The sequence below is a fragment of the Magnolia sinica genome, chromosome 3 (genome assembly GCF_029962835.1).
Source record: "Magnolia sinica isolate HGM2019 chromosome 3, MsV1, whole genome shotgun sequence".
NCBI lineage: Eukaryota > Viridiplantae > Streptophyta > Magnoliopsida > Magnoliales > Magnoliaceae > Magnolia > Magnolia sinica.
In genome coordinates, this window is record NC_080575.1 from 117,523,949 (window position 1) to 117,546,230 (window position 22,282).

General features: G+C 39.5%; 1 protein-coding gene and 1 long non-coding RNA gene across 3 annotated transcripts; one reads left to right on the top strand and one right to left on the bottom strand.

The window, feature by feature from the left end:
- The first annotated feature begins 4,656 nt into the window (after window positions 1-4,656).
- Window positions 4,657-7,936, top strand: LOC131240921 (uncharacterized). 2 transcript variants are annotated; one of them, XM_058239457.1, is made up of 2 exons: window positions 4,657-5,217; window positions 7,735-7,936. In XM_058239457.1, the coding sequence occupies exons 1-2, from the start codon at window positions 4,726-4,728 to the stop codon at window positions 7,783-7,785; spliced, it is 543 nt and encodes a 180-aa protein (XP_058095440.1). In that variant the 5' UTR covers window positions 4,657-4,725; the 3' UTR covers window positions 7,786-7,936. The 2 variants fall into 2 exon arrangements, with proteins under 2 accessions (XP_058095440.1, XP_058095439.1); XM_058239456.1 differs by lacking the exon at window positions 7,735-7,936 and adding an exon at window positions 5,628-6,268.
- On the bottom strand, window positions 5,057-12,838 carry LOC131240922 (uncharacterized). The gene is made up of 3 exons (XR_009168902.1): window positions 12,705-12,838; window positions 11,105-11,337; window positions 5,057-5,215 (listed from the first exon to the last, which is right to left on the bottom strand). It is a non-coding gene; the product is annotated as an uncharacterized LOC131240922 (long non-coding RNA).
- Window positions 12,839-22,282: the final 9,444 nt, after the last annotated feature.

Genomic DNA, 22,282 nt, shown 5'->3' on the forward strand with positions numbered 1-22,282 from the left:
GCCATTCCAACTCGGATAAACTAAAAACATAGAATACTTAGCCTCACGCAAAACTTTTGTAGCCCTACGAATGTTTCAATGGTGGTCATTCAATCCCGACTATTTCCTCTCGTGTGGCCAACTTGAGTTTTGGATCTGCCTCAATTTTTTTCCTTATCCTAAAATGAGCTGCAAACTTAATAGATGAAGTGGATTTCTCGCAAACTTCATGGTGGGTCCCAGCTACCTTCCAAGCGCAGTAACTTCCTACAACAGCCTATCCCAGGCGATCCCCATCCAACTGCCATCATAGCCTTTGTATAATCGAAGGATTAAAATGTTCAGCTGAAAGTTTTCGTTTGGGCGTCCCCAGGCTAAAGGAAATCCATGCAACAGAAACATTTTGGGTCATTGAGGTAATCCATTTCCAACAACTAACCAAAAGGCCACTGAAGTGACGTGGAAAAATGTCAGTGGTTGAATACCAATGAACTATTTCTTGCAGTGAATGCTCCTACACTGCCGTTCCTATAGCCTTCGTGAAAGGCTTCCCCATGAAATGGGCATCCACTTTAGTTAATGGGAAACGGATTGGCTACTCCCCCCTCTGTGGGCCCCTCCATGATGAATGTGTTTCATTCATTCCGTTCATCCATTTTTAAAGATCATTTTAGGGCTTTATCCTAAAAATAAGTAGGATATAAATCTTAGGTGGACCATACCACAGGAAAACAATATTGATTGTCTATCCATCATTTAAATCCTCCTAAGGCCCATTGTACTGTTTATCAGACATCCAATCTGTTGATTAGGTTATAAATACCCAGATGAAGGGAAAAAACAAAGATCAGCTTCATCCAATACTTTTGTGGCCCCCAAAAAGTTTTTAATGGACGAAGTTCATTCAACACTGTTTCGTATCATGTAGTCTAATTGAGACTTGGATATACCTCATTTTTTGTGTAACATGTAAAATGATCTATAAAAATAGATGGACGGCATGGATGAAACACATGCATCATGGTGGGGCCCATAGAGCACCGAACACCCCAGCCATTGGGTGGTGGCAGGGGGAGTAGCCAATCCCTTTCCGGTTAACTAACTACGACAATAAATTCTGACCATGGCAAGGCTTTCACGTGGAAGCTATGGGATGCCCGTTTTTGATAAACAATGAGACATGGTACACGTGTCATACCTGTTTCTTGAATTAAACCCTAATTATGGGACCCATTTTACAAGTGGAAAATTGATTACTTTTGTTTTTCAATGGTCTTTTGAATTCACACCAATGATCTAGTTAAAATCTTTTATTTAGTATCTAATTTGGGTTATGACCCATCTATTGTGGGACCCACTAATTGGACGGATTTTGATGAACTACTTACATGACTTGTGATAACAATTTCTACGTGCAGGAGTATGGATTATCATACTCTGCTAGTTTATCCGTTGGTGGCCGAAACGGAGGATAACGGAACTGCAGTGAAAGAGCATTCATTGCGAGAAACAGTTTATTGGTATTCAACCAATATCTTGCCACGTCGCTTCAGTAGCGTTTTTGGCTACTCAAGCGTTCTACATGCACATGGAAAGACGGGACCATGCCCACTCTTATCCATTTTTGTGGATCATGTAGTTTTAGAACTCTCTCATTTTTGGGTTGGTGCGTCCTAACCTCTGAGGCGGCTCAGCAAATATAAATAGCATATCACATGGTTAAGATAGTGGTCCCACACAAACTTTGCTGTGCACAAATGCAGAGAAGAGACATGCACTTTTGCTACTTGCATGAAGAATGAGCAGTAGAGGATTGGGTAAAATCCAAGCCATCGATTTATAGGCAAGCAGACACTTTAAATTTCATAAATACCCCTGACCTATATTGCCAGTTTTATTTACTGTCCTATATAGAATCTCAAAGGTTATGACTTTCCTAAAGCTATAGGCAAAAATTGTCCATTTACTACTCACGCAATATATGGTAGAGATTAAAAGTCAGGTCAATGCAGTCATCAGGTGGGCTGCATTTGTGTAAACCGAATGAACTGTTAAGAGAAAATGTACAATAATCAAATTATTTGCACGTGTTTGCCCATTTAATTATTGTATTTGTCTGATTTTTGATGCATGGAATTTACTGAGCCGAGGCTAGCCAGAAAAGTCAATAAGATCTTACACGTACGACTCATTTCCACGCGTGAGTCAAGCACATGCTTTCAAAGTGCACCCAAGTTCAAGATGCAGAGTAAGAAATCATTCCTTTCCCTTGTCTGGAAGTATCTTCTTGTCGTCCACCTCACCTTCCTTGTATTTTGAAATGAGAGGAGTTATTCGAAGGCACTCAAAAAGCATAAATCCTGCACAAAAAGTAAACAAGCAAGATTTTAAGATTTAACATGGATAGTTCATCATCACAAGATCAGATGAAATAGGGTATCTTAAGCTCTGATTAACAGGCATTGTTTGTTGAATACAGGACCATTAACTGTTTTCAATTACAACTGCCAATTAAATGTCCACTGATCTTCTAGTTAGGAAACAAGTCAGTTTAACTATAGACTTTCTGATCTAAACAGGCACTGGTTGTTTGACTGTTTGAGTTTTTAATTTTATGTGACATAAACAATTCCTTAATGCATGACATAGCAACCAACACTTTTTTTTTCCCAAAGTATCTAACTTAATCTTCTTATCGTTAAGCGGCCATCTTATCACCCGAGGTTTTGTAAAAAGGTGCTGGTACGAAGATCCTCCAGGCAAATTCTCTTATTATTTAATTGGACTTCTTTTGATTTTATACCATATTAGAGTATATTAGACAGATTTAGGTAATATTCATGAATTATGTTATTTATAAATTGTTAGAGTATATTAGGTAGATTTGGGTAATGTTCATGAATTAGTTTATGTCCATATATTATTAATGTTTATAAATTGTTGGGTAATCTCAAGCATGCCCATTCATCGAAAAATAACATTAGAATATCAAATATGAACTATTTGCAAGCATTATAGTTATCAAGATTGTGCATGTGGTACATTGTGAATGAGTTACACGGACCGACTGCACACTAATAATGCACGGTTATAATAGATAACTTCATATAATAGAATTGCCCGAGATGAAGCGGCTATCATAGCTTTAGAAGCTTTTCTGCTCACCTGTTTTATTGTGTGAATGTGAAACTCATGGATTAATGATCTGAACCATCTATATCATAGGCCCCACCATGAGCGGCGGAAATTATGATATGTTTACAACTTGAATACCACATATTTGCCAGTTTGCTCGGATACATCCTAGATCCAATCCACCCATTAGAATGACACCATGGTATTATTGATGCCCTTGCTTAGGAATCAGATTGATCCATTCATAAACTGGTCTACAATTTGTAGAGCAAATGTATAACTTTGAGAAAGTTGGATGAAGCTCTTTTTCCAACCCATCCACCTGTTTCCAATATTCGGGCTTCTCGTTGACAATGTTACTATTTAAATGGAAAACATGGCCACATGTATAACGAATGACTTGATTTTGTACGTGTGTGTAAGCATGTATATATAGGATATGTTTGAGTTGAATTTGAATTGAATGGAACCCAATGAGTTGTAACATTAGGTATCGAAATAGTCAAATTAAGACCCGATGTAAAGATTGGCCACTGATTAATAAGATGATCAAGCAATTTATGAGGGGGATGATTTGTCCTTAAGATGAAATCTTTTTGCCTCGAAAATGAAAACTTTTATTACACTCACACACCCACCCACTCATAACACACGGGCACTCTATCCATGGTCTTAGTGTTGAAATAAGGTCTGTCTATCACAGGCATGGAGCTTCCGCTAATAAACTGCACATGTGGGCATCTTAAGCAAATCCTATTCAACAAACGACCGTCATCCATAGAAAAAATGATCATTAATCAGAGATTAGGATAATTTAAACCGTCTAAATTTGGGACAATCACCTGTCCACAGTGGGTCCGGAAATTTGTACACAGACAATCAGAGCTTAGGGCACGCCACTTGTACAATTTCTGGGTGCCTGCGTACAAACCAGCACACTGCGAGAGTATCAAAAGCCTCATGTAAAAACCGTCAAGTTACAATCTCCAACCCCAACTCATTCCTTCTCTCCTAAGTCTTCCACAGAAAACACACGGTACCTCGCGCTCGGTACCTATCAGGAGTACTTCCACTAAGGTGGGAGCAAAGAATTATAGGGCATGAAATCGTCGCTGTCCATCACGTGGATGGATTGGATGGCATATAAACACTATAGTAGGATCTACACAAAATTAAGGGCATATTTTATGTGATTTGGCCTACCTAAGTTCTAGATGTTCATGATTTTTATGTTCAATGGTTAAATTAGGGCATTGTAGCTGATATTTTGTTTTCCCTTATTAGTCCGCGTTACCTTATCCACAAGTTGGATGGCAAATAAACATTACGACGTGTATTAGGAACTTTTCAACGGTGGACGTTCAATCACCACCGTTTCCTGTGAAGTTGTCCACCTGCAAATTGGACGTGCTTCATTTTTGGGCATGAGTTGAAAAAGCGGATGGACGGTGTAGATATAAAACACATACATCACAGTGGGCCCCGCCAGTCTTTCCACTTTCCGCTACCCTCTCAAAATCTCGGCTTGCAGACTACCATTCTCTGCTCATCCTATCATTTACCCCAAAACATTTCCTCGCATCAATCTTTATTCCGAGCCGTCCGATCAAAATGGCCACGAAACGAGTCGCCCTCTGTAAGATTTCTCCTCCGCTTCTTCTACTCTCACTTCTGCTTCTACCCTCACCTCTACCAGTGGAAGCAGTCCGAGTCGGGCAATGGCGAACCCTGTTATCTCTCTCTCATTCGCTCATGCAGCGAGTGGCAAACGCTCGTGCTTCGCGAGGGGATTTATCGGGGGCGGACAGAGCGAGGAAGATTGCCGAGAAGCTCGAAGGAGGGTTCGGGTTTTGGAGAGGGGTTTGGTCGATGGGGTGGGATTACGTGAGGAATTACGCGTGGCAGGATATCGTATCGGATTGGCCGCCCACCGAAATGCTTGGTGCCGTTTCGGATATGAACGAGCTTTTGAGGGCTCTGAGCGAGTTGACTCGGATGGAATCAGACAGGGATCGTGGGAGTTGGGTGCTGCGGAATTACCAGAGGGTTTTGGGGATTTCGAAATCGCTCTTGAGAAGGTTCCTCGTCGTGTTCTCCCGATCTGTAGGTGCTTTAAACCTCGTGGCTTATTTTAGATATTACATGGCTAATTTCGCTAGCATGCGCCGTGGAATCGGAAAACGCTAACCTACCTCGCGTGGTTACCTAACGTGGGGGAAACGACTTTACCTGCATGAAATCCACGCCGTCCAACAGGTGTATCATCACTTGTTTAGCATTGATCCCTAAACTCAGGCTGATTTAACACTCAGGTGGGCCACACCATAAAATTATACCTAAAAACTTTTAAATTCACGTCGTATGGCCCACCTATTTTTGGAATACTACGATTTTTGGGTATATCTTTCATCCTGGTGAGGCACATCAGATGAATGGATCGGATGGCATATAAACACCAAGGTGGGCCCTCTACAAAAACTAATGGTCGGTGATCCATCCCAACTTTTTCCTAGGGCGCGGACTACCTGTATTCTGGATGGTTAGGATTTTGCGGTTCCAAGGTGAAGGCGAGGCAACCTACCTGATGGACGGGGTGGATCCCATGAAAGTTCCACCCACCTGGCTCTCCATGTGCGAGGTACGCGAGCACAGTTCTAAAGTAGTATGTGGACTCACTTTGGAATTGGTTGAAGGGATGGGTACTGTCAACGGGCCGGTCCAAGGTCTGTTCAAATCAGGCCCGCAAAGTAAAACCCTAGTCCTGAACTCGGCCCATGATTATGCGTGGCCTGGGCCCGAGTCCAATCAATTAATTGGCTAATATTTTATGCCCAGGCCTGACCCTTGGGCCTAGTATGCCTAGCCCGCAGTGGGCCAAGCCAAAAGCCTGTGGGCCAGCTAGCCCATTGATGGCCTTGTGGATGGGCCCTCCGGTTTATATCAGACACATGCTCCATGCAGAATATGGTAGAGCTTTATCTCCACAGTACACGTGAATTATGTATCAATTGTCTGTCCATCTAGTGGGTCCATTAGGGATGGCTATTGTTTCAAATCATGCCCACAAGACAGTGGTATCCATCAGTTTTCTACAATTCCCTTCAATTGTTTGACCATTAACTATTTTTGTTTTATAATGTTTATTTGAGTGCCACTTATAAGGTGTCTTGAATTACCTGATTTTTCTGTAATTTTAGTCATTTTCCATCCAGAGAAAGCACAGTTAGTTGAAAAAAGGAAAAAAATAAAAAAGAGAAAGAAAAGATAAGGAAAGGAAAAGAAAAAAAGGTAGGGGTAGATGGATGGTCCTAAATGATAAGCCATTATTCCACGTGTGCTGTGGAGAGCTGGTTTTACTATTTTCCTGCTCTACAACATCTGCCCTGGTAGGGTACGGTCACCTTAAAACCAAAACACATGGGGATATCTATATTGTAGAAGTAAGAGGAATGATCACATGCAGAGATATATGTTAACTTATAATTAAGTTTTGATTATTTGCTTAACATCCTAGCCCTGCAAAAGGATGACTGCATCATGGTCCAAGAGGAGTTGGATGGAGGTAGTAAGAAAAGACTTGATGATCTATGGTCTAACTGAAGGTCTGACCCTTGGTAGAGTGGGATGGCGGAATGGCATTCATGTAGCCGACCGCATTTGATAGGGATGAGGCTTATATAATGATAATGGTGTGATTCCGAGCGCGCTCCAAAATGTGGCTGCTTCATAAACATCACTTAGGATCAATGTTGTCAAAATCCTTCGATTTACAATTTACGATTTACGATTTGATTCGAATCTAGAGCAAAATGATTTGAATCCCCACTTTGAATCCCTTTTTTATATGAATCTTATGATTTTATAATTTGAATCCTATGATTCGCGATTCAAATTATACTTGTTTTCTTATATTTTGTTCTTTATAAGAGATTAAATGATATATATTTTCTTCAGCATTAAATCATAGGTTTTTTATTTTTTATTTTTTAAATGATTTCTTACTTCTTAACTCGTCGAAACACCAAATCAATGTATGACTTATCAAGAATGTTTTTGTGGATGGTTACGCCCTTGTTGACTTCTATGTTTTGTGGAATGATGGTTAGAAATTAAAAAATCTTTTTTAGTCGATCTACATAATCAAATGCCACTTTTCCAATGTGATTCTACATTCAAGAAAGGATCTTGAAAGAACACAAATTATTGAAGGATCCTTGTATGTTTTTTTAAGAAAAATTTCTTGAAAGACAAAAAGAAAGGAAAGATAAGAATTCTTTAACACTATCATGGCATGGTATTATTACATGGTGCATATTGATGGCAAAAGGATGATTTGTAAGTTTTTAATTAATTTTTTTTTGATGATTTATTTATATTTTTATATTTTTAAGAAATTCATACAAAATCTTATGATTAACGATGTGATTTGCAATTCGACACGATTCAACCCCTATTACAATTTGCGATATGATAACAATTTTGATAACATTGCTTATGATCAAAACTAGGATGGTCCATTCATTAGGAGGTCTACACAGTTCAAATGAATGTAAAGCTGATGGTCTGACTTAATGTATGTGTGTGGCCCACCTGATGAGTGAATTGTTCCTACGTTCGCAGGTGATCTTCATGGCATGGTGCCACCTTTTCATGGATCAGATGTTCGACTGAAGTGACACATTAATAAATAAATAAAAAAAACTTTATATGTTATCTACAGTTGTATATGGTCATCTCTCAAAGAGAAATGAACTGTTGAACCCATGACCACACTAATAGCAGATTAACTTTATTCTCTCTGTTTTCTATTATTTTACATGAAGCAGATTTCTGGGCTAAAATGACCCAAGGATCTGAATGGTTGCACTGAACTGCTGTAAAGTTTTAAAACATTGATTTAAGGTCAATAGACTGGGCCAAGCATGTCTCGAACACATGGTCCAATCCACCCTCATTCACACTTCCATTGGCTGAAGCAATGGTACCCATTGAATGTGGGTTCCTATTCTGTGAGTGATTGATGCCTAAAAATCTCATCCTTTGGATAATTCTAGCTATCCAAGTTTTCTCAATCCAGTCCCATCTAAGTCACCTGTGCGCTTGTGGGTTGAACATATGTAGAAGATCACACTAAATCGGTGATCCTAACCTTTTAGTTGGTGATGGTAGGAGAGAAGTTTGCTAAACCCAGTCAGTTGTGCAGTCCTTCCCAGTCACACGCAAGCAGCATTCATGCCTATAGCGTATGTGTGTACACTCGAGCTTTTCATTATGTGGGCTAGATCTTCTTGCCCAAAATCAGGCCATTTCACTATATATATATATATATATATATATATATATATATATATATATATATATATATATATATATATATATATATATATATATATATATATATACATATCGGTGTTTTAAATAGCGGTAGCGTGATGCGTAGTGCTCGGCCCTCTATAGCGTGTAGCGTAAATACATAGCGTGAAGCATAAGCTACACGATACTTCTATTTTTTAATTTAAAAATAGGACAAATATAATAAATAGTGAAAAAAAAGGAAAAAAAATATGAAAATGTCTAAAAGATGATTCATTTTATAAATTATAAGCATGGTCAAAAAAGTTATTAGTTATCATTTATCAAAAGCCAATCCACATATATAAGCCAAATTAAATAATTATCATATCAACAACTTTCTAAGCAAACCACTTTAATTAATAATGTCTAATTGAAACCACAAGTCACAATTACGAAAAGAAATAAAAATCCTATAGGTTAAAAGTATCAAGGACAATACAAGTGTTACATTCCTCAACATTAGAAACAAAGAAAATGTGAAAAAAAAGAATAAAAAAATAAAACAGTAAAAAAATACGTTGTGGCTTATGCTACGGACGCTATGCGCTACATAGCTGTAGCGTACACTACGACCCTCGTAGCGTACACTACAGGGGATTTACGCTATTTGGGACACTACGTAGCGCTATGGCCACGGTACGCTACAGGCGCTATTTGAAACACCGATATACACACACACACACACACACACACACACCGGAAACGCTCACCTGCGAACCAGTTTGTACGTACTACGTACGAACTTTTTGGAGAACCCATCATACGTGATGTGGATCCAAAATTTGAACTGTTCATGTGAAGCAGCACCTCCTGAAACCCCCCGGAACCAAGTTTTACTTTGATCTAAAACTTTTATGGGCCATGAAAAATGAAAACAGTTTCCTCCCTTGATTTACATTTCTCTTTGCTATGGCCCACCAGAATTTTAGATCAGGGTGAAAATTTGTCACATGGGGTTTTATGGGATTCCACATCACATGGACCGTACAGATTAGACACCCATGACACGTGTGCAAAGGTTGCCCTTGTGATGTAGCAAAGAGAGGATTTGGCTCTCTCTCTCTCTCTCTCTCTCTCTCTCTCTATATATATATATATATATATATATATATATATATATATATATATATATATATATATATATCTATCTATATATATATATATATAGCGAATGGTCTTCACCGTAGGTTTGCTCCCTATAGGTGAGGGTTCGATTCCCCTCCTTGGCTTTACCCGATACACGTGGTTGTGGGGGATTGCGTGTATCCGCAGGGATTAGTCTCATTTCAAAAAAGAGGTGGGGACACCTTGTGTCTTCAAATATATATATATATATATATAGCCATCTGTTTATTTTGTCCAGGGTAGAGGTCCGTGGCTCGCCTTGTGGAATGTTTGATCTCGCACATTTGTGCCACATCACAGAATGTGTGCTTACATGTATGCATGGGCAGTGCTCCCCAAAGCTCAAGGGATGTTTTCAATGTTTCAAATTCAATAGTTGCCATCAGATGGTCAAGTTCAGCTGATCAGTGTATTTTTTGGGATATGCTCATCCACAATGGGCCCATAATTTGGGTAGTCAGAAATCAGAATGGATTTACGTGTGCACTGTGGATGAGTCACTACCATTTAAGAAATGATGAAGAACATGATTGGTGGCCGAAGAGAACCAAGGTTTTTTTTTTGGATGCATGGAACTCAAACACAGATGAGAGTTCCACAGAAGAGAGGGCCATGGAAGGGACTTACTCTTTTGAAAGAACTCGGGTGTTGTGGGAGTCAGTTTCATGTTATGTAGAGTTCTTAGGTGGCTCTGGGCATCCAAATATTGAAGCCTATAGTTTCATGTAACTTTTAGAGTTTTGTTGAAGAGAACCATGCACCCGAACAAACTTGAGGAATTACAGGATCCTTGAATGGAGGCTTTGCATGTTTTACTCAGTTCAGTTCTGACAAGTTGGGGGCATGCTTTGATGATCCAGACGATCGGTCTGGTGTGTTCCACTGCTGATATACCATGCTCCAAATATCTCCTTGGTAAGATGATCCTAATCTTTTGACTTTTGGCCAACAAATTGCGGGTAAGAAGGAAAACTAATATATATAATAAAAAAATAAAATAAATAAAAAACAACTATCCAGATTCAAAGTGAAAAAGGTGCCAAGATTAGTGGCTGGGATCTTCCAAATCTTGCAAGTTTTGGCTTGTGATTATCCATGGTGAAAGGCAAACAGACTAATGGACTAAATTAATGGACCATGGGGCCCACTTGTTACAACTGAAAACCAAAGTATTCTACTCAAAGCCTTAGGCCAAAGATCCTATAATTTCTCAGAGAGCTACTCTTTCAAGAAAAGAAGTCAACCATTGCACCAAGCCAATGGCTGGTCTGATTGGTGTAAATTATCGGACCCACCGGTTACAAGGTTGCCTGTCCATCATCTCCATCACGGGGGAGTCCGTGGGAGTTAATCTGTACTATCCTGACTGTTTGATTGGTGGCCATCCAATTGATAGTTTAAAAGAAAATATTCACTGGATCAAATTCAGTGGGGAGCTATGCCCCATTAATGATGCACCCCACAATATGGATAATCTGGATTGACATGCATGGATGGGTTGTCAATATACAGGGGCCTTTGCGGGAGTTGGTGTTGATATTGCAAAAGGAGGCAGAGGGAGGCTTGCTCCGAGATTGCATGGAACTTGGGGCCAATGACTTGAAAGGCTTGCTTCAAGTGGCTAAAGACATTGCCTTGCAGTTCATGTCTTCCTCTGGTGCACACCGTCCATCAGATGACCTCTGACTGATCTTAGTCCACTAGAACAAGGAAAAAACATCAAAGAAATGTATGTGTACTCTCCTTTACTGATTTCCTTTATTTGATCATCATTCTGTCCCAAGCAAGATGAAATTTGTTCTGCTCTTGTTTTAGTCCAGTTGGGTCATAGGTGGTGTTTGGTTGCACAAAGTGAACTGAATTGTAAGCATTCAGTTTGAACAAGAGGAATGACCAAATTTTAATTGCATATTTGAGTATTCATAATGAGGAAGAGGCCTCAAATTGCACTTACATTCTATCACTGTCCAACTTGAAAGTAACTTCGGGAAAATTCCCCCTTTAGTGCTTGCGAAATCCCCTAGTGTGACTATTTCCACTTGGTTGGACTAGTTATTGCAATTCAGTTCGACTTTCCAACCAAATGGGCCTTTCTTGATTCAGCCGTGCATATGGATGTGCATGGAAAAGCAGGCAAGCTGGACTCTTGTACCCAAATTAATGTGTATACTGTCCAAATCAACAGCCCTTTTGCTTCAGGTGCTGATGCATCTTTCCTATCCACTCAGGATCGATCTTCCATACAACAGCTCCTACATTGCTCTCAGATTCTCAAGTCCCTGGCCAATAACCTCCGATCTGATCAGGCATCCTTGTAATTGAAAACCCCTCAACTTGTCCCACACCTGTCATGGTCTTGGTGTCATTGACCATGTCACAGAGAACTGTTTCTGCATCTTCAAGCTTTGTTTTGTTTAGGGCCCTACCGTAGTTCTAAAACTCAGTGACTTGACTCAGAACTTGGCCGCCATTGTTTAGGGCCCTTCCATAATTAAGCAACCGTTGCTTAATTATCCTTATTAATTGTATAATTAAATATCGAGTCGAACTGATTCAAGTCTTTGAGTTGTCTTAACCCCGCTGGACATAGAGTCGAGTTTTCGGGGTTTTGAGCTATGGGCCATACTATGGATGACCCATGGAACTGAAACCAATCTGATTGAAGAGCCTTGCTAGGTCTACATGTGTGTGCAATAAAGCTTATATACACACCACACATGTGCAGCATAGCACGATAAGCTGGAGATCTAATCTACCCAACAGAACTGGGCCATCATATTGTTGCCCTAGCCCAAGAAACAGGTTAATCCACTAGTCAGGTGGGCCACAGTTAGCAAAACACATGTACAGCTCTGAAAAACTGGGCTAAAGTTTTCTAACCCATCCACCTGTTTCCAACATTGGTTCCCACATGCTGAGTGGACCTGATTAGTTTTTGGGAAAACATGTAGGAGGTCGGACCAACCAGATGGATGGATTGGATTGGATCTCACACATATGTGCCTTGCTGGCACATGTCGCATGTACACTCCTGATTGACTAATGCCAGCATATCGTCAATAGACTTTCCCCTTCCAAATATGAAACATTGACATTTTTTTTTTTTCCACAGCCTATTTGAAGGCCACAAATCGATAGCAGGGATTTGTTGTTGTGGAATTTCACAGCAGGGCCCATCGGATGGATGTCTTGAAATCGCCAACCATACAACCATGTGTATGATGGAGGAGCAACCAACTATCTACAGTTGACTGCATGATGGGTCAGGGACGGCTTCTTCATGTATGGTAACAGTGGAAGGGATGAATGTGCTGAAAGTTCAGTTAGGTGCAGACGTAGACATGACTACATTGAAAACCATGAGCAATTAAAGGTGTAAGCCATGTCCTTGGCAGTTGTTTGAGGGCACATTTTGTGCAAATAACAAAGAAGGGGGCTTCATCACGGATCATATACAACACACAACCACATGTGCCAACCTGTTATATGCATGGGATGTCTGAGCCATGCATCAGTCTGTAGATGAACTGGCCCAAGATTAGGCTGGCCAAGTCATGGAGGCCACACTGTTGTCTGTTGAATGTGTTAACATTGGCAAAATTTTAAACCATCCATCATATCTTTGTGTAGTAGCGATTCTCTGATCTGTTGTATTTCGAATCTGTAGAACAGGATGACGAGAGATATAGAGCGAGTTGTGCGTGCATCCAGTCTGAAGCATAGATTTTGGTATTTTTGTGTACAAGCACCAACGTTTTCTGGTGGTTTCCAACATAAGAAAAGGCGAGGATCCAAATCATAGGGAAAAGCTTTCAACCAAAACCAAAGCCCCGGACGTGGGGATGTGTTGCATGCCAAGGGGACTGTCTTTCAATGATAGATTGAAACATGTGTTTACTCATTTGGCAGCCGAAGCATATAATCTGGTAGGCCCTGCCAGCCACATAGTTGGGGTCCATGAATTGAACTAGGATCACACCACTCCCATCCCCTGTTTTCTTTTGTTTTGCACCTACAATTATATGGCCAAAAAAAAAAGAAAAAGAAGTTTTGGATGACCCAAGTGCTCTGCATGTGGTGATGACGCACCAAGGTCGAGTAGGAGTTGCATCCTAAGCTCCCAGCCATCCGATTGGTGTGAGTATGATTGGATTCATACACTAGATGTCATGCTAAGGATTGTGGAGACCAAGATAATCTCATGTTCTCTTAAACCATTAGAGTTCCTTTTGCACCCGTTCTGACACAGGATGGCTAGCATCTGTGCTGGATCTGAGATGGTCCGATGATAGGAGTCCCTCCATTTTATGCATGCCACACACACACACACACACCCCTATGGTTTGTGATATCTCTTTCATCACTAGAGCGCAAATTGGTATCTTATGCACGGGTAATCTGCACCAGTTTGGCTTGGGGTGGGGCCCCAGCCAAGCCATTTACATTTGGGCCTGAGTTTTAGCCGAGGCCAGAAGACGGGTGTGGAAAACGACTTGTGCCTGGCCAATTGCTCTCTCAAAAGGCACTTTATTCAGTCTCAGCTGGGCCTCGAAAGAAGTCATTATTGATGTATAATTCTGAAAGAGAGCATCTTTGGATCAAGAATTGAGACCTGAATCGTTTCATTGTGGGCCCGCAATAAATGGCTCCAGTGCTCTCCTTGATTTGTAAAGGGTAATCTTGTGTGAGCGGCTCTTGAGCTAAACACCAAGTAGATATGGCACCTGCAATGCACACGGGAGAAAGGCAACTGGTCAAGGCGTGGGGTAGAGGGTGGGTGAAGCGTTTGAAATTGTGAGATAGAACCAAAGTTCAAGTGGCCCACACTACAAGAAACAGTGTTTGTAGAGCTTCCCCCCTTGAAAGGATTTTTCTTCCTAGGGTCCATAATATCATTTATTTCTCATCTAACCTGTTCATAAGGTCACATGGGCATTGACAATGGGAAAAATACAAATATCAGCTTGATCCAAAACTTCTGGGCCTCTCAAGAATTTTTTAATGGTACGCATTCAATTCCCACTGTTTTCTATGGTGTGGTCCACTTGATCTTTGGATCTGCCTCATTTTTAGGTTCATGCCCTAAAATCAGCTAGTAGAATGGATGGACTGTGAGGATAAGACATATAAAACACAATGGCCCAACATGAAATACGGTAATAAATAATTGTTACAAATTTCCTTCTATTTCTGATGGTGAATTAGAAAACAAACAGCCCTTCCTAAATCTTACAACAGGTAGCAAAGAAATGAAATCAAAAGAATACCACAAGAATTCCCGTTCCACCAATAAAAGTCCAAATGTTCTATTGCTAGGTTATTTGAAACTGGGGATTTTTGGCGCATGCGCCATCCAGGGGAATCGGATCACATCAACGTCCTGGATCCCCTTACAATGGGTCTCACTTGTACGAGGCCGAACAATCCCTTGGTGGGCCAAGGTACAATGCATTGAAGTTTAAAACCTTAAAAAGTCACGTGAACATCCACAGTTGCATAGAGCCAGATTGAGTCGTGAGGAGCTCACCACCCACGTCGGTGATGAAATGACGTGGTGAGATTTGATAGGTGAGACTGTATACTGTCAGCAATGGGCTGAATACATAGACGGCCTGGTCCGTACACCGTCAGAATGGGCTGAATATGTAGTCAGCCCAAAAACTTTAGAAAAGGCCCAGGCCCATCTTTAACAGCTTTTGGTCCCACCGATAAAATCTGGCTGACTCATTTCACCACCAAGGTGGGTGGTGCGTCCCAGTATACGGGGACTGGACTCCTATGCTAGTTTTTCATCATTTAGGGCTCGATAATTGTAGAGCAATCCAATCCAATCTAGACTGGGAAATTTGATTACACCTAGAAAGTTATAATCATCTTTCCCATCCAATTTTATCCAGTCACTATTTTATTTTTAAATATTCATTTAATAGGTGATTAATTAGATGGTTAGGATTACTTGATGGTGTGATTTTCGATATAAGCTCTATCCACAATAGTACCCACAATTTAGATAGTTTGGACTACTGTACAATGCCATACGAGGATAAGTCCCCACCATTTTTTAAATGCTGATATCTAACATAGGAATCTAGCCCCACAAAAAAGTTCACGACTCAAATCTTACTAACGTGTACCTATTCGACTGGACCCGGCAATTTAAAACATGTTTTTACGTTGGTCCCATTTCTAAGAGAAACTTTCTGTCCAATCAAATTCTATCACATCAGGAACGGATGAAGCTCGGTCCACCAATACGGCAATACCCAATCCACATCGCAAACCAAATATCAGCCGTGCCCAAAGAAACGTTTGATGTGTTGGAGTTGCAAACCTAAAACTCATTATCCAGTTGACTGTTGATCTTTCAAAGCAACAATTTTCATGGAGTTGTTTTGGAAGATGAAAAGGCTACGTAGTTTCTTATAAACATTAAATGATGGAAGCATTCAGAAAAGGTGTTGTAGTCATTTCACATATGTTGCAAATGTCCATATAAAGGTGTTGTGTATCTGGTTGTGAAAGACAGTTCGAAAAAACAAAAAAAAAAAGGTTTTATATTCTTTTCTCTCTTCCTTCCTCTTATAGAAATAATTTTCAGAGGCTTAGCAAAGTTAATAAGTTTGTTCTTTTGAAGCAAAACAAACCTGGCTTGTGCAACACAAACTGGTATCAGAGCTATGATAAGTTTTTTTTAGAGTTCCTTGGTTGAAGTTGCCGGTAGTTTTTCAGCTAGGAAAAAAAAAAAAAAAAAAAATCTGTTTAAGAATAATAATAAAAAAATCAGATTTCAGCAGTTTTTTAGCCAAGAAAAAAATCTGTTAAAAAAAAATCAGATTTCTATTTTATCCCTCTCCCTTCTTCAAAAAAATTAGCCATTTCTTATTTTAAAAAATTAGATTGTTTGGGTCGTCTTAAGGCTTAGTAAAGCCAATTTGTCTAACCCATAAAACTTGTTGGTGTAAAGATGACCACCACAATCCAGCCACAAGTTCCTAAGTTGTCAAAGGACAACTATGAAAATTGGTGTATCCAAATGAAGGCGATTTTTGGATTGCAAGATCTATGTGAGATTGTCACTAATAGGTATGTAGAACCCACTATAGAGGAAGAAATCGCTTTCACCAATGAGGAAAAGATCTCGCTAAAAAATTAAAGGAAGAGAGACAATAAGGCTTTGTTCCTCCTCTATCAAGGGTTGACTGAATCAACCTTTGAGAAAATTGCGGAAGCAACATTAAGCAAGTAAGCTTGGGATATCTTTAGCATCATCTTTAAAGGTGTTGATCGAGTGAAGCGGGTTTGCTTACAATCTCTTAGAGTCGAATTCAAAGCAGCACATATGAAGGAAGGTAACATTTACGACTAATTTTCAAGATTACTTGTAGTCATGAATAACTTAAAAATAAACTGTGAAAAGATCGAAGATATTCGTGTAGTTGAAAAGGTGTTTCGATCTCTCACAACCAAGTTTGAGCACGTGGTTGTGATGATCGAAGAATCAAATAATTTGAAAAAATTGTACATTGAAGAGTTGATGGAATCATTATAAGTGCATGAGTAATGAATGCAAAAGAATGCAGGAACGATGCTTGAACATGCCTTATAGTCTGAATTGACTCTAAATGAACAAAGATGTGGCCATACACATTGTGGAGGCCATGACACTAACAATCGTGCAAGAGGAAGATGGTGTGTATATAATCCAAGCAATTCACAAAATCAACAAAATTTTACCAATTTCCGTGGTAGAGGAAATGGTAGAGGCCGATTCACACGAGGTCGTGAAAATATGAAAAATATTCAGTTCCGAAATTGCAACAAGTTCGGCCATTATGTATCAGATTGTTGGAGCAAGCCAGTGGATCAAGATGAACAATCCAACTATGTCAAAGCATCAAATCATGAAGAGGAAAAAACCACACTCTTCCTTGTATAAGAGAAAGTCTGTGATCAATTAGATGTGTAATATCTTGACATGGATGCAAGCAATCACATGTGTGGCGACAAAAAGCTCTTTATGAAACTCATAGAAAGAGTTCATGGTGATGTGACGTTTGGAGAATCATTAAAAACTCCGGTGAAAGGTAAAGGTAAAATAAAAAAATTTTGAAAAAATGATGAGCCGTAATTCATCTCTAATGTATATTACGTACCCAACATGAAAAGTAACATTCTTAGCATTGACCGACTACTTGAAAATGGGTATGTGATATACATGGGAACTCAGTTATGTCATTAATAGATGCATGCGGTAGACATGTGGCACGTGTCTAAATGGCGAAAAATCGAATGTTCTCACTCCATATAAACACATGCCTCGAAAAGTGTCTTTATGGACATGCCAATAATGAATCATAGAAGTGACATCTTTATTTTGGCCATCTGAACTTTAATGGCCTTAAGCTCCTGCCCTCATCAAGCATGACGCATGGCTTACCTTCTATTGAAGCTCCATAACATGTGTGTAAGGCGTGTACACTTGGCAAGCAGCGAAGGAACTCCTTTCCAGTTGGAGTATCCCGAAGATCAAAGGAGCCATTGCAGTTGGTTCACACAGACATCTGTGGACCATTTGAAACACCCTCTCTTAAAGGTAATAAATACTGTATTACCTACATTGATGATTTTAGCAGAAACCTATGTGTGTATTGTATAAAAGAAAAATCTGTTGCTTTTATTATCTTCAAGAATTTCAAAGCTTGTGTTGAAACTGAAAGTGGTTTCAAAATCAAAGTTCTCGGATCTGATAGAGGTAGGGAGTACACCTCAAATGCTTTTAGAGACTATTGTACGGAACATGGCATTAAGAAACAACATATTGCAGGTTACACATCATAACAAAATGGAATTGCGGAATGAAAGAACCGCACCATCCTCGACATGACGAGGACCATGTTGAAGGAGAAAGCCTACCGAAGAGCTTTTGGGGAGAGTCAGATGTATGTACTACATATTTGCTCAATCGGTATCCCACCAAGAGCGTCAGGTTCATGACACCACAGGAGGCATGGAGCGGCTTGAGCGTGGCGCACCTTAAAATCTTTAGGTGTGTTTCCTATTCTCAAGTTCCATAAGCAAGAAGAAATAAACTTGATGATCGTGGTGAGAAGTGTATTTTCATTGGCTACAACGAAGAATCAAATACATACAAGCTTTACAACCTACTAACTAATGAGGTGGTGGTAAGTAGAGATGTGATATTCTGTGAAGAAGAAGCCTGGAAGTGGAACTAGGAAGATTCGACCAAAGAAAATCAGGTTGAGGCCGAAGAATATGAAGAAGAGATGCATGTAAATCAGAAGCAGATACCCACATCAACCCCTTCGGATTGTAGAAGTACAGAAGTATGTTCCATCTCCCCTAAAAGTATTTTATCAACTCAGAATTCAGCCAGTACATCTTCATCCAATTCTCCTTCACCCTTGGCTCATATAAAAATGAGAAGCATCAACGAGATTTATGCAGAAACTGAGGAAGTAAATTTGCTCTGCTTGTATGCGGACCATGAGCCTCTCACATTCGAGGAGGCCATGAATGAAGAATGTTGGAAAAAGGATATGGAAGAAGAGATCCATGCCATTGAGAAGAATTATACATGAGAGCTGATCTCACTCCCTAAAGGCCAGAGGACCATTGGTATCAAATGAGTGTATAAAATCAAACGGAATGCCGATGGTAAGATCGAATAATATAAGGCGAGACTTGTACCAAAGGACTACAAACAGAAATATGGGGTAGACTATGAAGAAGTTTTCGCCCTAGTTGCTCACCTTTATATTGTGAGGATGATTATCTCCCTTGCTGCTTATCACAGTTGGATGATCTACCAACTGGATGTGAAATCCGCATTCTTAAATGGAATACTCGAAGAAGAAGTCTACGTTGACCAGATTGAAGGCTTTGTCATGCAGGGGGAGGAACACAAGATGTATCGGCCGAAGAAAGTCCTGTATGGGTTGAAACAAGATCCTTGTGCTTGGAATGCATGGATCGATGATTATCTTTAAGAGAATGGTTTCGTCAAATGTCCCTGTGAGCATGCTGTGTATATAAAGAAGAATGCTCATGGTGATATATTTATAGTCTGTTTATATGTTGATAATATGCTATTCACTGGAAATAGCCAGGCGATGTTTGAAAAATTCAAGTAGGATATGTTCAATGAGTTCGAGATGACTGATGGTGGATTGATCTCCTTCTTTTTTGAGCATCGAAGTGAAACAACAAGTTGACAAAATCTATATATCACAGAAGAAATACGTAAAAGAACTTCTTAAGAAGTTTTGGATGACCGACCGACTGTAAAGTCGTGAATACACCTGCTGTAACAGGCACTACAAGAAATTTCACTTTTACCTACGAAAAATTTCGTAGGTAAATGATATTATTTCGTAAGCAAAGAATTTTACCTACGAAATATTTCGTCGATACATTCGTTGGTAAAAAGCCGTGGCTAAAGACTTTTACCAACGAAAAAATGTCATCGTCGGCAATGGTAAGACTTTTACCAACGAAATTAAAAACTTTGTTAAGACTTTTACCAACGAAGTGTTAAGACCTTTACCTACGAACGTTTTCGTAGGTAAAAACTTTGTTAAAACTTTTACCCACAAACAGTTTCGTAGCTAAAAACTTTGCTAAAACTTTTCCCTACGAACATTTTTGTAGCTAAAAACTTTGTTAAAGCTTTCCCCTACGAATTTTTCATAGGCACAAATGGTGTTAGGACTTTTACCTATGAGCATTTTCGTAGCTACAAGCTTTATTAAAACTTTTAACTACGACATGTTTCGTAGGTACAAACTGTATTAAGACCTTTACCTACGAATGTTTTTCGTCGCTAAAAGCCTTTTTATTGTAGGCAAAAATGTTTACCGACGAAAAGTTTTGTCGGTAATTTCGTTATTAAAAGACCGTAGGGAAAAGATAAGACTTTTGCCGACGAATGTCTTCGTCGGTAAAACCTTTTACCAACGACTTCTTTCGTAGGTAGAAATTATTACAAAAATTTTACCTACAAATCTTTTCATTGGTAAAAAGTACTATAAAACTTCTTCCTACAAATATTTTCGTAGCTAAAAATATATATAGAAGATGATGAGACTTTTACCTACGAAAAGTTTCGTGGGTAAAAATGCATTCTTTTACCTACAAAAATTCTTTTTCTGTTTTTTTTTCCAATATTCCAATGAAAAATTCCTGAGATACACCTGTTACAATATATTTCATCATATTCTTCCTGATATACACCTGTTATGTAATATATTTTATCATATTCACATTCATTCACGCTAATGGGCTCAACTTGTAAGAACTGAGATATTACATAACATCCTCGAGGTGCAGATCATACAATTCATTTGTTCCCGACACTAGCTAACAAGTAATGAGACTTCATAAGCTACCTGTACCAGCTGAGCCCATGCTTACTTTATTTCTACATCCCCTACCACCGCCAAAACCACTACCGCCTCAGCCGCCTCCAAATCGGCCACCACTATCTCTGCGACCTCTACCACCGCCGCTCCTGCCACCACCTTCACGGTTGTCACTTCTTGGCTCAAGGCGTAGTCCCCAAGTTCTGAACCGTTAAGTTCCAAGGCCATGGAGAAACTATCACCGTCTGTTAAATCTAGGTAAGCTGACCTGCAAACAAAGGTGAGGCAAAAGTTACCTAACAAGCAACAACCAAACAGATATGGAAAATCCCCAAATTATTTGCTCAAAAAAAAAAGATAAAAAGAATATGAGTAGGTATGTCAGAAGTGGCAATATTGAAAGAAATGGCATCTTCCCATTCAAACGGCAGTAGTATACATGGGGCCAATCAGCACATTTCTTAGGTTGACTTCCACAGAGCACACAACTACACTTAGCATACATCTATACACATTGGCAAAACAAACCGCAAGAGCCTTTATTTTGAAAGGTGTAATAAAATACAATAGCTTTTCTCAAAAGATGTCAGAACAAAATCGCGAGCATACCTACGCACATTTGACATTTAGCAAAACAATTAGCTTTTTCACAAGACCTCTTGTCACAAATAGCTTGGTCTAATTAAAATACCATCATCCTGAATAGCCTGGTCTAATTAAAATACCATCATCCTGAATAGCTTGGTCTAATTAGAATATGATGCAACATGTATGTATCTTGGAGCTGAGCAAGCTACAAACATAGACTGTTGAATAGTTTGAAAAAGAAAAGAAAAGATATGAAAACCATCATCCTAAATAAAACCATAGTGAAGGTAAAGGACATTCTGTTAGCAATATAAAGATGGAAATGGGCATGCAGCTTCAAAACATTCTGTTGATTCTCCCTTGCTAATGGAAAATTAGTAACCTGCATTGCCAGAAAAACATGAAAGAACACCACCAAGAAATCCCTTTTAGAAAGAAGAAGAAAACACACGCATGCATGCAACTAGCTCAGGCAAGTAGTTAGTATATGACAAACCATTCCTTCCATCTACAACATAAGTTGGCCGCCCCATTGTTGCTTCAGCTTAGTTAAAAGGCTTTGTTCATAGTCAACATTCATGCTCCTGTCAAACAACAAAAGATAATCCAGAAACCTTCCTTGACCAAGGAAATCATTTACTATAATCTAAATCATTGAAAAGTCTTTCAGGAGGGACAACCTTTTGCATTTTGACAGTTAAAAAGTTCAAACGTTCAGATTT